This window comes from Oncorhynchus masou, chromosome 14 (assembly GCF_036934945.1).
Source record: "Oncorhynchus masou masou isolate Uvic2021 chromosome 14, UVic_Omas_1.1, whole genome shotgun sequence".
Lineage (NCBI taxonomy): Eukaryota > Metazoa > Chordata > Actinopteri > Salmoniformes > Salmonidae > Oncorhynchus > Oncorhynchus masou.
This window is the reverse complement of record NC_088225.1, coordinates 22,987,492-23,003,394: the sequence shown is the minus strand read 5'-3', so window position 1 is coordinate 23,003,394 and position 15,903 is coordinate 22,987,492. Positions and strand designations below refer to the sequence as shown.

Below are 15,903 nucleotides of genomic sequence, written 5' to 3'. Positions count from 1 at the left end.
CACCCCTGCATTTAGTACATGTAGTACTGTGAACCCTCCCTCTGCCAAGATAACAGCCCTGAGTCATTTCCTATAACGTTAGACGAGGTGGGAGAACACACCCTCCCTTTGCCAAGATAACAGTTCTGAGTCGTCTCCTATAATGTTAGACGATGTGGGAGAACACACCCTCCCTTTGCCAAGATAACAGTTCTGAGTCATCTATAATGTTAGACGAGGTGGGAGAACACACCCTCCCTCTGCCAAGATAACAGCTCTGAGTCATCTATAATGTTAGACGAGGTGGGAGAACACACCCTACCTCTGCCAAGATAACAGCTCTGAGTCATCTATAATGTTAGACGAGGTGGGAGAACACACCCTCCCTCTGCCAAGATAACATCTCTGAGTCGTCTCCTATAATGTTAGACGAGGTGGGAGAACACACCCTCCCTCTGCCAAGATAACATCTCTGAGTCATCTATAATGTTAGACGAGGTGGGAGAACACACCCTCCCTCTGCCAAGATAACAGTTCTGAGTCATCTATAATGTTAGACGAGGTGGGAGAACACACCCTCCCTCTGCCAAGATAACAGCTCTGAGTCATCTATAATGTTAGACGAGGTGGGAGAACACACCCTCCCTCTGCCAAGATAACAGTTCTGAGTCATCTATAATGTTAGACGAGGTGGGAGAACACACCCTCCCTCTGCCAAGATAACAGTTCTGAGTCATCTATAATGTTAGACGAGGTGGGAGAACACACCCTCCTTCTGCCAAGATAACAGCTCTAAGTTGTCTCCTATAATGTTAGACGAGGTGGGAGAACCCTCCCTCTGCCAAGATAACAGCTCTGAGTCATTTCCTATAACGTTAGATGAGGTGGGAGAACACACCCAGCCTCTGCCAAGATAACAGCTCTGAGTCATTTCCTATAATGTTAGATGGGGTGGGAGAACACACCCACCCTCTGCCAAGATAACAGCTCTGAGTCATCTCCTATAATATTAGATGAGGTGGGAGAACACACCCTCCCTTTGCCAAGATAACAGCTCTGAGTCATTTCCTATAACGTTAGATGAGGTGGGAGAACACACCCAGCCTCTGCCAAGATAACAGCTCTGAGTCATCTCCTATAATGTTAGACGAGGTGGGAGAACACATAGGAAGGTATTTGAGACCATCTCTCCATACAGAAACTCTCCAGATCATTCAGAGTCCTTGGTCCTTGCTTGTGGACTCTCCTCTTCAGCTCACCCCACAGGTTTTCAATGGGGTTTAGGTCAGGGGACTGGGATGGCATTGCAAAATCTTGATTCTATGGTCAGTGAACCATTTGAATGTGGATTTGTAGGTATGTGTTGGATCGTTGTCCTGCTGGAAGATCCAGCAACGACACAGTTTTAGCCTCCTGGTAGAGGCAGACAGGTCTTGGCCTAACATCTCCTGGTAGTTGAAGAGTCCATGATGCCAGGTATCCTAACAAGGTTTCCAGGGCCTTTGGAAGTAAAACAGCCCCACAACATCACTTATCCACCACCATACTTCACAGTAGGGATTAGGTTGTTTTCTGCTTGACCATGGATCTTTTTTACACCAAACCCACCTCTGGTGTTTGTTGCCAAAAGGCTCTATTTTAGTCTCATCAGACCATAGAACCTGGTTCCACTCAAAGTTCCAATGACATTTAACAAACTCCAGGCGCTTACGCTTGTGGTTTGGTGACAGCAGAGGCTTTCTTCTGACAACCCTTCCAAATAACTTGGTGGCATGGAGGTGGCGTCTAATTGTAGTTTTGGAGACTTGGTGACCCCAAGATGTAACCAACTTCTGCAATTCTCCAAATATGAACCATCCTTCTCACTGTTCGTGTTGGCAAAACACACTTGTGTTCTCTTCCAGGCAGGTTCATCACAGCTCCAGTTGTTTAACATTTCTTAATTATTGCCCTAATAGTGGAGATGGGTATTTTCAGGCGTGTAGCTATCTTTTTATAGGCATTGCCTGATTTGTGAAGGTCAGCAACCTTTTGTATAATTTTATTTGTGTGTTCTCTGGCCTTTCCAATGTTGAAGGATGACTAAGGGAGTTTACTCTGTGTGTCACCGCATATTTATTCCCCAGTGAAACAGGAAGTCATGGATGACCACTTGAGAGTTCCCATAGAATCAGATAAACTTCAAAAAGTAAAATCTTAATCAGAATATACATCAATTAGATTTTGTTCATAATAATTTCTAGGGGTGTCAGTAAATGTGACATGCATGTTTTTGAATAAAGTTAAAAATATATTTTTTTCTTTAAAAAGGTTAGATGCATATTATATATTTTGAGTGTAAGATGAAGCTGACAAACAACAATGACATTTTTTCACAGCCATTTTTGTTAATATTTACCTAGGGTGCCAATAATTCAGGAGGGAACTGTATATGTGTAGGCATATAGGACAATCCCTAAAGGCAGCGTTTCCCAACTCCAGTCCTCCAGTATCCCCAACAGTACACATTTTTGTTGTAGCCTCGGACAAACTCACCTGATTCAACTCGTTGAGGGCTTGATGATTAGTTGACAAGATGGATCAGGTGTGCTTGTCTGAGGCTACAAACACATGTGCACTGTTGGGGGTACTGGAGGACTGGAGTTGGGAATCACTGCCTTAAGTCAACTGTAGGATTAGTCAGCTAAGCCAAGGTGTGCACTAACAGGGTGTGTTCATTTCCGCCCTGACTCCCTCATAAAGTGTGCCCCTGGGAAGAGGTATGTGCCCTCTTCCAACCTCTCCCTCTCCTTCCACATTTGTCTGCTTGTGGTTCCACTCTCTCTTTCTCTCTTCTCTCTACTCCCTTATTTTGTATTTCTCTCTGCATGTCTCTCTATTTTTAATCGTTCAGCGCTTCTCTTTCTTTTTCATAGTCAGATTGACTTATTCCCTCTCCTTCTCTTCATTCATGCTCCTTTCTCCTTCTCTACTCTCTCTCATTCTACTCTCTCTGTGTGCATGTTAGTGTAGTTGTCCTTGTTTGGCTCCACAGTGAGTGGGAGTGCATGTGAGTGTGTCTGTAGTGCCTCTGTGTGTGTTTCCTCCTGACTGTGACTCATCGTTCGGCTGACTCACGCGCCGCTAACAAAAACACACAGTTACCATGGCTACGGAGACTCCCGCCTCCTCTTCCCCCCTTACTCTCCCCCTCCTCTACCCGTGTGCTTCCGTGGCTCGGCTCTGGTTTCTCCTCTTGGGCACAGCTGCCCTACTGGGGCCCTACTCCAACCTGGGCAGGAGAGGAAGGGAGGGATGGATGGAGGAAGGGAGGGATAAATGGAGGAATGGGGGAGAGAGAAATAGAGAGAGGCAAAGAGTGAGCAAGTCGGGAGAGAGATGTTCTTGAAGAGAGAGTGAGAGCGAGAGAGCGAGTGCGTGAGAGCAGAGAGAGAAAGAAAAAGACAGACACAGGGAAAGAGAGCGCAATACCCCATCAAACCCAACAACAATGAGAGTTTAAACATGCCTGCATAGACAAGGACAGACTGAATAGGAGAGGCAAAACATGCCTGTATAGACAGACTGAATAGAAATGATCACCTGTGGATCCTTTATCCGTTTTTACTGCTCTGATAAATTGCTGCCTGCTTTGAACTTGTCCATCCTTTGATGTTGCCTGGCTTCACATCTAGAACGTAGTCAGTCTCCACCAGCGCCTCTGGGGGGTTTAATTTGTCCTCGTGTGGCATCACATTACCACAAAGACCAGGTATGGCACTGGGTGTACTGGGCTCCACACACACACACACACACACACACACACACACACACGCAAACACACATGTTGGCAGACAGGCAAGCATGCATGCGTGTACACACACATACACAGCCTGGTTCGCACTGTTGCCGTTGCTCCACCTAGCTAACTGAATGTGTATTGTTGTCTTTCTGAGTGTTACTGTACAGTTCTTTTTACAGTTTTACAGTTGGTGTACAGTTGTATGTGGCCAGAGAATGTCTTTTTAGTGATTTCTGGTGGTTTCAATGTCTGTAACTCCGATGGTTCTGCTGATATAGGGATGTTTTGAAAATGTTGCCTATTTCTTGAGGTTAGGATTTACAAAGTCAACATAACATCTTAGTAATCTCTTAGACAGCCCACGTCTTGTCTATTTGTTGACCTGACTCTGGAAAGACCTCACCACCTCCATATCCATTTCAGACACAGCCTCAACAATGACACAATAGGTATGTGTACATGTCATCACTGTGCTCCCACAACAGGGCCGTATTCACTAGGCACCAAATGGAGGGGCAGCAGGTAACCCAGCGGTTAAGAGCACTGGGCAATTAACCAAAAGGTTGCTGGTTCGAATCCCAGAGACGACTAGGTGAAAAATCTGTTGATGTGCGCTTGAGAAAGGCACTTAACTCTAATTTCTTCTGTAAGTCACTCTGGATAAGCGTGTCTGCTAAATGACAATTTCAAAATATTCTGCTACTGTGTGCCCTAATGAATACGACCCATGTAACCATGTCATCACTGTGTTCTCACTGTCAGACCGTTAACTTGACCAGTCGCAGACCTCTGACCTATGCATGACTGGCTTTCTGGGAAAGCGTAGGAGGACACACAGACACTAGGCACCAGTCAGTGTCTCTGCTGAGTCTAGTACAAACAGGGCTGGGAAGCTCTGAATGCCAGACTGCTGAGTCTAGTACAAACGGGCTGGGAAGCTCTGAATGCCAGACTGCTGAGTCTAGTACAAACGGGCTGGGAAGCTCTGAATGCCAGACTGCTGAGTCTAGTACAAACGGGCTGGGAAGCTCTGAATGCCAGACTGCTGAGTCTAGTACAAACGGGCTGGGAAGCTCTGAATGCCAGACTGCTGAGTCTAGGACAAACAGGCTGGGAAGCTCTGAATGCCAGACTGCTGAGTCTAGGACAAACAGGCTGGGAATCTCTGAATGCCAGACTGCTGAGTCTAGGACAAACAGGCTGGGAAGCTCTGAATGCCAGACTGCTGAGTCTAGGATAAACAGGCTGGGAAGCTCTGAATGCCAGTGCTGCTGAGTCTGCCAGGCTGAGTCTAACAAACAGGCTGGGAAGCTCTGAATGCCAGTCTGCTGAGTCTAGGACAAACAGGCTGGGAAGCTCTGAATGCCAGTCTGCTGAGTCTAGTACAAACAGGCTGGGAAGCTCTGAATGCCAGACTGCTGAGTCTAGTAGGCTGCTGAGTCTAGGACAAACAGGCTGGGAAGCTCTGAATGCCAGTCTGCTGAGTCTAGGACAAACAGGCTGGGAAGCTCTGAATGCCAGTCTGCTGAGTCTAGGACAAACAGGCTGGGAAGCTCTGAATGCCAGTCTGCTGAGTCTAGGACAAACAGGCTGGGAAGCAATGCCAGCTGCTGAGTCTAGGACTGGGAAGCTCTGAATGCCAGACTGCTGAGTCTAGGACAAACAGGCTGGGAAGCTCTGAATGCCAGACTGCTGAGTCTAGGACAAACAGGCTGGGAAGCTGAATGCCAGACTGCTGAGTCTAGGACAAACAGGCTGCTGAGTCTAGGAGGCTGGAAGGAAGCTCGCTGAGTCTAGGACAAACAGGCTGAATGCCAGACTGCTGAGTCTAGGAGTACAAAGTCAGGCTGGGACAAACAGGCTGGGAAGCTCTGAATGCCAGTGAGTCTGCTGAGTCTAGGACAAACAGGCTGGGAAGCTCTGAATGCCAGTCTGCTGAGTCTGAGCCAGTCTGCTGAGTCTAACAAACAGGCTGGGAAGCTCTGAATGCCAGTCTGCTGAGTCTAGGACAAACAGGCTGGGAAGCTCTGAATGCCAGTCTGCTGAGTCTAGGACAAACAGGCTGGGAAGCTCTGAATGCCAGTCTGCTGAGTCTAGGATAAACAGGCTGGGAAGCTCTGAATGCCAGACTGCTGAGTCTAGGATAAACAGGCTGGGAAGCTCTGAATGCCAGTCTGCTGAGTCTAGGATAAACAGGCTGGGAAGCTCTGAATGCCAGTCTGCTGAGTCTAGGACAAACAGGCTGGGAAGCTCTGAATGCCAGTCTGCTGAGTCTAGGACAAACAGGCTGGGAAGCTCTGAATGCCAGTCTGCTGAGTCTAGGATAAACAGGCTGGGAAGCTCTGAATGCCAGTCTGCTGAGTCTAGGACAAACAGGCTGGGAAGCTCTGAATGCCAGTCTGCTGAAGCACCGTAGCAGACAATAAAGGACACACATTCTATAATGAGACTCTTTCACACTTGACTGAACACACGCACACAGATATATGCCCAATTAAGTGCGACCTTGAGCGGATAACTAAGTGAAGCAGGTCGCCACGTGAGCTATGTAACACAGGATCCACCTCCTGACAGCCAAAAAAAGGTGCCGCCAGTGGGTTGGGTTCCACTGGTGAAATCTTCTTATCTTGACTCAGTACAGCCTCAGAGGAATGGCCACTCCAAGGAGCCTGGTCCTCCCAGGGTTTCTCCATTGGGCCGACTAATAGGGAGTTTCTGCACCTGGCTGCCATACACTGTCTCAAACGTGGTTAGCTCCAAGGAGCCTGGTCCTCCCAGGGTTTCTCCATTGGGCCGACTAATAGGGAGTTTTTGCTCCTGGCCGCCATACACTGTCTCAAACGTGGTTAGCTCCAAGGAGTACAGGCTGGGTCAAGGGACCCATTGAAGTACAGTGTACCCCGCCTTCCATCACCGATATGGAGCGTACCGAAGGGCCCGTTAGTAGGGAAGTCTGCTGATTACGCCGAACATCGTCTCGTTCAACCAAGGCTGGGTTAAAGCTAGATATGAGGAGTTGTATGGGAACTTTGAAGACCACAAGTGTGTTGCATTGTGGGGAGTAAGGCCTCCGGTTGGAAGGAAGGGGCCTGATGCGTAGCCTATATAATGTAGAAATGTCAATCTCACGCATGGCTTTCGACCTTCGTCTCTCCCGAGCCCGTACGGGAGTTGTATCGATGAGACAAGATGGTAACTACTATACCACGAAATTGGGGAGAAAAAGGGGTAAAAAAGAAATGTCAATCTCGCCGGGTTTTGGCCCAAACGGATGTCAACGTGAAGAAACCCAACCGGCGGAACAAGACACACACACACACACACACTCCTCCAAAACACACACTCTGGACCTCTGCGTGACCTCTAACGGGCCTGAGTACTCACGGCAGCTGGAGGCACGAGAGAATTCTGGAAACAGAGTGAAACTGTATGCCAACACTCACATAATCCTTAGGGATGGAGGGGGACAGAGAGAGAGAGAGGAGGACTGGGACAATAGTGAGGGAGGGAGATAGAGAGGGGGGAAGACCTTGAGAGAGAAGAGGAGGAGTAACTCTGAGAACTCCTGGATCACAGCTGTGGGAAGATTAGCTCATTGAACAGATGACCCCCCTCCCCCACTAGCATCAGAGACAAGACAACAGACTTACAGAAGAAGAAGGGATGACACTGAGATGATGTCATATAGTCCAGAAGGAGATTGTCACACTTTATTGTAAAAATACAACCTGCCGTATATATACCGTAGGGAGGCAGGTAGCCTAGTGGTTAAGAGCATTGGGCCAGTAACCGATAGGTCACTGGTTGGAATCTCCAAACCAACTAGGTGAAAAATCTGTCGACAAACTTTTGAGCAAGGCACTTAACCCCAAATTGCTCCTTTAAGCCGCTTTGGATAACAGCGTCTGCCAAATGACTAAAATGTAAATATACATGGGTCATATACCATTCTGCTCAGGGTTTAACGGTCAGCTTATCATATGGACCAATAGTAAAAACCCTTATGCAAACACATTGGTGCTAGATCACAAATGGAAACCAGAGAAATAAAAACTGTTATCTGCACTATTATGAGTAATAGTAATGACAATATGCATATTAACAAAGATAAATTGTGCAATATATGAAAACAGATCAGACATTTCTCTCCGTCCTAAGTGTGGTGTCGGCGCCGCATAGCACAGCTGACCCTGGCCTGTACCTCAGACCGAGCCCAACCAGGGACCCGCATTTCAGACCCTACCACAATATGAACCTCCAGGGGGGACCTGGGCCCGTATTCAGAAAGCGTCTCAGAGTAGGAGTGCTGAACTAGTATCAGGTCCCTCCTGTCCATATAATCTTATTAATTATGATCTAAAAGGCAAAACTGATCCTTGATCAGCACTATACGGACCCTGGGTGAATAGTAACAATGGATGACACAGAGACAAACGTTCCCTTCTATCTCCCTTCACCCCCGTATGAGATGTAGCAGTGGTTTGGTCTGGGGAGTGTTCTCTTTGTGTAGATCCTACCACAATATGAACAACCGGGGGGACCTGAGATTACTATCCGTAACAGTGGATGACACACACACAGTAAGATAAACTTGATCTTCACCCCCTTATGAGACAGTGACAGTGGTTTGGTCTGGGGTGTGTCTGTGTGCAGGACAGCTGTCCCCATGCTATCCTATGCTAGGACTAATCTCCTGTAAGTCCTGTGGCTCCCCTGGTCTCATTCATTAGAGCATCTCTGAGTCTGACCTCCAGGATAGGCCTCTCCCACACACCCCACTGCCCCACCACCCCACCACCACCACAGCCCCCACTGGGCAGGCCCACTGATCAGAGCCCCTAGCCCCATAGCTCAGAATAGCCTGGTCCGAGATCAGTTTGTGCTGTCTTACCAACTCCTATGGCTATTGTTGTGACGCCTCTTGATAATGACCATAGGAGTTGGCAATATCGCACAAATAGATCTGCGACCAGGCTATACTCACATACCAAAGCCCCTGATACCACAGCCGATCCACAATCCACAGCTTTCAGGCATGTTGTACAAAAATAACTGTGTCCTTCCCTTCTGAAGTGAAACAGAAAGACAGCCCAGTCTGGAGTAGCTGATACAAGCACTATGTCAGTCTGTCATCACTGTACCACAACATGAGCAGAACATTACCACAACATCACATCAACACTGAATGATGTAAGCTTTCTTTGATACGCTGGGCTCACTTTCAATCCCGTATAATATCCATCTTGTTATTTCATACATTATTTGTATCTACACTTTTGCATATAAAAGGTGTTCGGCTCATAGTAAGTAATACAGCATTATACATGCTCATCATAAGTAATACAGCATTATACATGCTCATCATAAGTAATACAGCATTATACATGCTCATACTGTAGCAAGTAATATAGCATTATATTTGCTTATAACAGGTAAAGCATGATAGATACTCATAACTAGTAATAACACACACCTGCAGGCTTTACGTAAATGTTACAAGGTGTTACATAGATCTCATACATCTTTAAAGTGGTCATTTCATCCCCAGACTATCTTCTCCTGCTATGGTACTTTCATGTCCCAATCCTCATACATCTCTGAGCAGTGTACTGGAGTGGCTTCATGTTGCTGTGTGTCTTATTAGCACCCCCTGGTGCACTAGACAGGCAGTGTAAAAAACTCAACGCTTGATCTATTCACTCTTAACTTGATTGAGGAATTCCCATTCTAGTAATTCTATTTCTATGTCGGGGACATTGGGATATGAAATAGTGGAGAGGATGTCATTGATGTCATAAAGATAAGGGTCCCTTAAATAAACTAAAACTGCCTTAGAATGAGTGAAGCAGGCCTATAGGTTAGAGAATCATAGGGGGCTTGTGTGTGTGCATGTATGCATGCATTCAGTCAATGTATCTTAAATGCTATCACATTGAGAGGGAGGGATGGGTGGAGTAAGGCTTTTGATTGTCTATGCATTGTTAACACCATCTATGAATACCAGTTCATATCCAACATAGGGAGCAAAGTGGAAATGTTATGACATTATGAGAAAACAGATGCTTTGATACAAATACAAACAGAGATGATACAGAAGCAATGCTATTCAGCCTCCAGTTTGTGCTTTTCCTGGTGAGTGAATCCTTGAAGTCTGAGGCGCATCGATTACACAATAAAATCACAGGAGGATCATGGGAGGAAGAGTTTTATCCATCTTTGGGCGTACGTTCCTTCTCTTACAGGGTCAAAACAAACCCCAATGTTTAAGATCAGGTCACAGTGTTCACAAACATCTCACATAGTCCACATTCCCCATACTCCTTATAGCTGGGCTGGCTAACACCTATCATGGTGCTTTTCTACTTTCTAAATACAAAAAGAAGTGCCTCCTCTCTCCAGAGCAGTCCTCAGAGGAGGTGGGAGTTAGTGGTAGAAGAGGAGGGGCATTGGATGGTTTAGGGAAAGACTGTTGATGACGGGAGGATTCAGAAGAAGCTGGTAATCTTGAGTCTCTTATTCCAGTCCAGTCCAGCAGACAAGCTCTCTCTGGGTGGGATGAGGGTATAGAGAAGGGTGGAAGAAGGGAGGATTGAAGGAGGGGTAAATGATGAGATGTCCATCATTCCATCCCGTCCATTTTGGAAGCAGGGGGGAGTGGGTGTTGGATGGCCAATGTTCAAAGAACAACATTCTATCTGCATATTGTCTTCTGTTGGATTGGGTGGTGGTGGCGGTGGTGGTGGTGGGGTAACGGGTAGGAATGTAGTGGTGGTGGGGTAACGGGTAGGAATGTTGAAGGTAAGTTTCACAAATGTCAACTTCCACAGTCTTTCTGCTTCTCTCATTGGGTGGCAGAAAAGTTCAGAAGTTGCTGAAGAGCTGGTGTTTTTTGTCCCAGTCCATCTGAGGGGCTCTCTTCTTGGCTCTCTTGGCGTGGGCCTTCTCTTTGGCCTCAGCCGCAGTGGGACTCAGGAGCAGGCCGATCTCAGCAAACGGGTCCATCAGACGGCTCGCCTCGTCCTCTCCCAGCTAGATACAAAGACAGACAGAGACAGACGGAGACAGACAGATAGACATTAATATCAGAGACTACTTGGTAGTTATAGTGTGGATGACATACACACGCATGGCAGGGTTGAGGTCAATTCAATTTAGTCAATTCAGGAAGTAAACGGGAATTTCAATTCTTCTTATTCGATTTGGAATTGGTCAAATGTGGGAATGGTAAAATTGGTAGACCTCAGTTTACTTCCTGAATGTAATGAATTGAAATAGAACCCTGATGTGTAATTCTGATAATATCTGTGTTAATGTGATACATGTGTTATATGAAATAACAAGAGGTTATATACTGTACACTCCAATATAGTCCACACACGCATGCAGACACACATATACACACACCGTGCATGCTTTCTTGCATGTTTGTACGCACACACACACACACACACACACACACACACACACACGTCTCACCTGCAGGCTGTTGTCTGGACTGCTCAGGTCAGAGTGGTGTGACTGGATGGAACGGCTGGTGAAGCTGCCGTTGATCTGAGGACTGGGGGAGCCGTTGGATATGGACGGACCGTCAAAGTCTGGGAAAGAAGGGTCAGAATTACGCTCTACGTACAGATCTAGGATCAGCTTCTCTACCCTCCCCCCCCCCCCAATCCTAACCTGAAGCTAACCTGGGCAACTTCACCCAACACCCAGAATTACAGGCTCAGATTTGGAGGTCAGTAATCTGATGCTGGTTTTGATGAACAACACCGTAACATTTCACTATAGATTAGGATCATCAACACCATTACTGCCTTCTCAATATGCAACTGTAAAATGTAGATGTACAATTAGACTAGAGACTTGTCCCGAGCTGTACTGTGCCTTTGGCGTGGTTTATAAGAGTACACTTTAAATAAATATTCTGTTTTACAGATAAACAAGGGTGTAGGCCTACCTTTAACGTGGCTGGCCAATGGGGTGACACCCATCTTCTTAAAGTGATGGTCTGTGTCAGGGTCCACCACCAGGAGCCTGGTCTCATCTCCTCCTCTCTTTATGAAGGCCACGACCTCCGCATGACGCATGCCCTCCACGTTCACCCCATTCACCTGAAAGGAGAGAAGGGAGAGAGGGGAAGAAAGGCTGTTATGGGTGAGTGATGTTAGATGTCTCCATCTATACTGTTGTCTGTGACTCAGTGATCTGGCCTCGTCACTGTCTCAATGTTTCAATGTCTGACAGACGTTCAAGGCTGTCTGGTTGTGAATATGGATACAGTAGGAAAGAAACAGTGAACTGTAGATCCTTCTGCTGGTTCAGACAGTAACAACTAGGTATCCAAAACAAGTTCTAAAAAAAGCACACTAGTGATGTTGGTTGGTCGGTCGTCTGTCTTTACTGGTGTGCAGACTGGTTGACTTACAGTTGATTTCTGATTCGTCCACATTGGACCAGTGCAGCAGGTCACCAGTCTCAATCCAACAACATTCTCTTTACCTGACCCAGCGTTTTAGAGAACACATTTACAACTGTCCAAAACCATGGTATAGCCTAAACTAAAATACTTATTTATTCAGACAAGGATCAACTGAATATGCAAACCGTTACGTGATCCAAACAGTAGAGGGTACTATGCACCAAAACGATCATTTTCCACCGGACTCAATGAAGAGTGAGGACAAAACCTGTGAGGAATCAGACACACATTTTTGCAAGATGGTGCACAGAGAGAATATTCTGCATTCCTTCCTCAATGACGTACAAACTGAACAGAATACCTTTCCATTCCATACCCCATTACAACAAGGATGGAACGAGCATGTAAGCTAATGGGCTCTAACAGTAGAACATCATTTATTTGTTTCCTTTTCAAACACTTTTTCTCTCTCTCTTTGGTCATAGTAAACCCTCTTATTGGTTCGGCAACTTGTGAATTCAGCTGGAAAAGAGTGAGGGGGGAGTGTGTGAGAGGAGAAAGAGAGGGGAGTGTGAGAGGGGAGTGTGAGAGGGGAGTGTGTGAGGGGAGTGTGTGAGGGGAGTGTGTGAGGGGAGTGTGTGAGGGGAGTGTGTGAGGGGAGTGTGAGAGGGGAGAAAGAGGGGAGTGTGTGAGGGGAGAAAGAGAGGGGAGTGTGTGAGGGGAGAAAGAGAGGGGAGTGTGTGAGGGGAGTGTGTGAGGGGAGAGAGAGAGGGGAGAGAGAGTGTCTGAAAGGTAAGAAGAAGCCCTCACACCTCCACCCCAGTCACTAACACATCAGCAAGTTTCTGTTGGAGAGTTTCTCCCTGTGACTTTCCACAGACTCCTGTATATTCCATTAACTCTATTCAGCAGGTACTGTAGCTTTGCACGATGCTGCCTGCCTTAACGTTGGTACACCATCAAATATTGATGCCTAGCTTCTGCTGAACCAATAGTGTGGGTTTCAGGTATCAGTGTCCTGAGGGGGATTTTGTTTTAAAATTCAGTAACGCTGCTGCTTATGAAGTGAGGGCAGTAGGAGTTGGTTGTGACACAGACTGGTCTAATACACTGTAACAACACGGATAGATACCAGACTGGTCTAATGCACTGTAACAGCACGGCTAGATACCAGACTGGTCTAATACACTGTAACAACATGGCTAGATACCAGACTGGTCTAATACACTGTAACAGCACGGCTAGATACCAGACTGGTCTAATACACTGTAACAGCACGGCTAGATATCAGACTGGTCTAATACACTGTAACAACACGGCTAGATATCAGACTGGTCTAATACACTGTAACAACACGGCTAGATACCAGACTGGTCTAATACACTGTAACAGCACGGCTAGATATCAGACTGGTCTAATACACTGTAACAACACGGCTAGATACCAGACTGGTCTAATGCACTGTAACAACACGGCTAGATACCAGACTGGTCTAATACACTGTAACAGCACGGATAGATACCAGACTGGTCTAATACACTGTAACAGCATGGATAGATACCAGACTGGTCTAATGCACTGTAACAACACGGCTAGATACCAGACTGGTCTAATACACTGTAACAGCACGGATAGATACCAGACTGGTCTAATGCACTGTAACAACACGGCTAGATACCAGACTGGTCTAATACACTGTAACAACACGGCTAGATATCAGACTGGTCTAATGCACTGTAACAGCACGGCTAGATACCAGACTGGTCTAATACACTGTAACAGCACGGATAGATACCAGACTGGTCTAATGCACTGTAACAACACGGCTAGATACCAGACTGGTCTAATACACTGTAACAGCACGGATAGATACCAGACTGGTCTAATGCACTGTAACAACACGGCTAGATACCAGACTGGTCTAATACACTGTAACAACACGGCTAGATATCAGACTGGTCTAATGCACTGTAACAGCACGGCTAGATACCAGACTGGTCTAATACACTGTAACAACACGGCTAGGTACCAGACTGGTCTAATGCACTGTAACAACACGGCTAGATACCAGACTGGTCTAATGCACTGTAACAGCACGGATAGATACCAGACTGGTCTAATGCACTGTAACAACACGGCTAGATACCAGACTGGTCTAATGCACTGTAACAGCACGGCTAGATACCAGACTGGTCTAATGCACTGTAACAGCACGGCTACATACCAGACTGGTCTAATACACTGTAACAACACGGCTACATACCAGACTGGTCTAATACACTGTAACAACACGACTACATACCAGACTGGTCTAATACACTGTAACAACACGGCTACATACCAGACTGGTCTAATACACTGTAACAACACGGCTACATACCAGACTGGTCTAATACACTGTAACAACACGGCTAGATACCAGACTGGTCTAATGCACTGTAACAACACGGCTAGATATCAGACTGGTCTAATGCACTGTAACAGCACGGCTAGATACCAGACTGGTCTAATACACTGTAACAGCACGGCTAGATATCAGACTGGTCTAATACACTGTAACAGCACGGCTAGATACCAGACTGGTCTAATACACTGTAACAGCACGGCTAGATATCAGACTGGTCTAATACACTGTAACAACACGGCTAGATATCAGACTGGTCTAATACACTGTAACAGCACGGCTAGATACCAGACTGGTCTAATGCACTGTAACAGCACGGATAGATACCAGACTGGTCTAATGCACTGTAACAGCACGGATAGATACCAGACTGGTCTAATGCACTGTAACAACACGGCTAGATACCAGACTGGTCTAATGCACTGTAACAACACGGATAGATACCAGACTGGTCTAATGCACTGTAACAACACGGCTAGATACCAGACTGGTCTAATACACTGTAACAACACGGCTAGGTACCAGACTGGTCTAATGCACTGTAACAACACGGCTAGATACCAGACTGGTCTAATGCACTGTAACAGCACGGATAGATACCAGACTGGTCTAATGCACTGTAACAACACGGCTAGATACCAGACTGGTCTAATACACTGTAACAGCACGGATAGATACCAGACTGGTCTAATGCACTGTAACAACACGGATAGATACCAGACTGGTCTAATGCACTGTAACAACACGGCTAGATACCAGACTGGTCTAATGCACTGTAACAACACGGCTAGATACCAGACTGGTCTAATACACTGTAACAGCACGGATAGATACCAGACTGGTCTAATGCACTGTAACAACACGGATAGATACCAGACTGGTCTAATACACTGTAACAACACGGCTAGATACCAGACTGGTCTAATGCACTGTAACAGCACGGCTAGGTACCCACCTACTCTCTCATAACTAACTGTTACATAGGAAATGTAAAAGTCTAGTGCGTGCCTGTTAAGGCTAGGGAGAGACTAGGAGGAGGAGGGAAAGTGAGAGTGAAAGGGAGGAAAGAATGTGTAAAACCAAGAGAAGTTGTGTGTGTGAAACAGAGAAAAAGAGAAAGAGAGCATGAAAGAAAGCGAGACAGAGAGTTAAGCAGTGATAACTGTTATGGTGCTGACATCTCTATCTATTCTTTCTCTCACTCTCCCTCTCTGTCTATCCCTCTCGCTCTGTCTCTCTCTCTCTGTCTCTCTCCCTCTCGCCATTAGAGTAGGTGTCAGAACATAAGGCTCAGTGGAGTCATCACACACTAATTGGTAG

The 15,903-nt window shown here is 46.4% G+C and overlaps 1 protein-coding gene across 2 annotated transcripts in view; it reads right to left on the bottom strand.

The window, feature by feature from the left end:
- Positions 1–7,435: 7,435 nt before the first annotated feature.
- LOC135554551 (Na(+)/H(+) exchange regulatory cofactor NHE-RF2) overlaps positions 7,436–15,903 on the bottom strand; it is a 59,064-nt gene continuing 50,596 nt past the window's right edge. For both annotated transcript variants that reach the window (XM_064986910.1, XM_064986911.1), the window contains 3 exons: positions 11,718–11,871; positions 11,237–11,355; positions 7,436–10,789 (listed from right to left, as the gene is read on the bottom strand). In XM_064986910.1, coding sequence (XP_064842982.1) covers positions 10,622–10,789; positions 11,237–11,355; positions 11,718–11,871 — 441 coding nt within the window. In that variant the 3' untranslated portion in view covers positions 7,436–10,621. The remainder of the gene's footprint in view (positions 10,790–11,236; positions 11,356–11,717; positions 11,872–15,903) is intronic.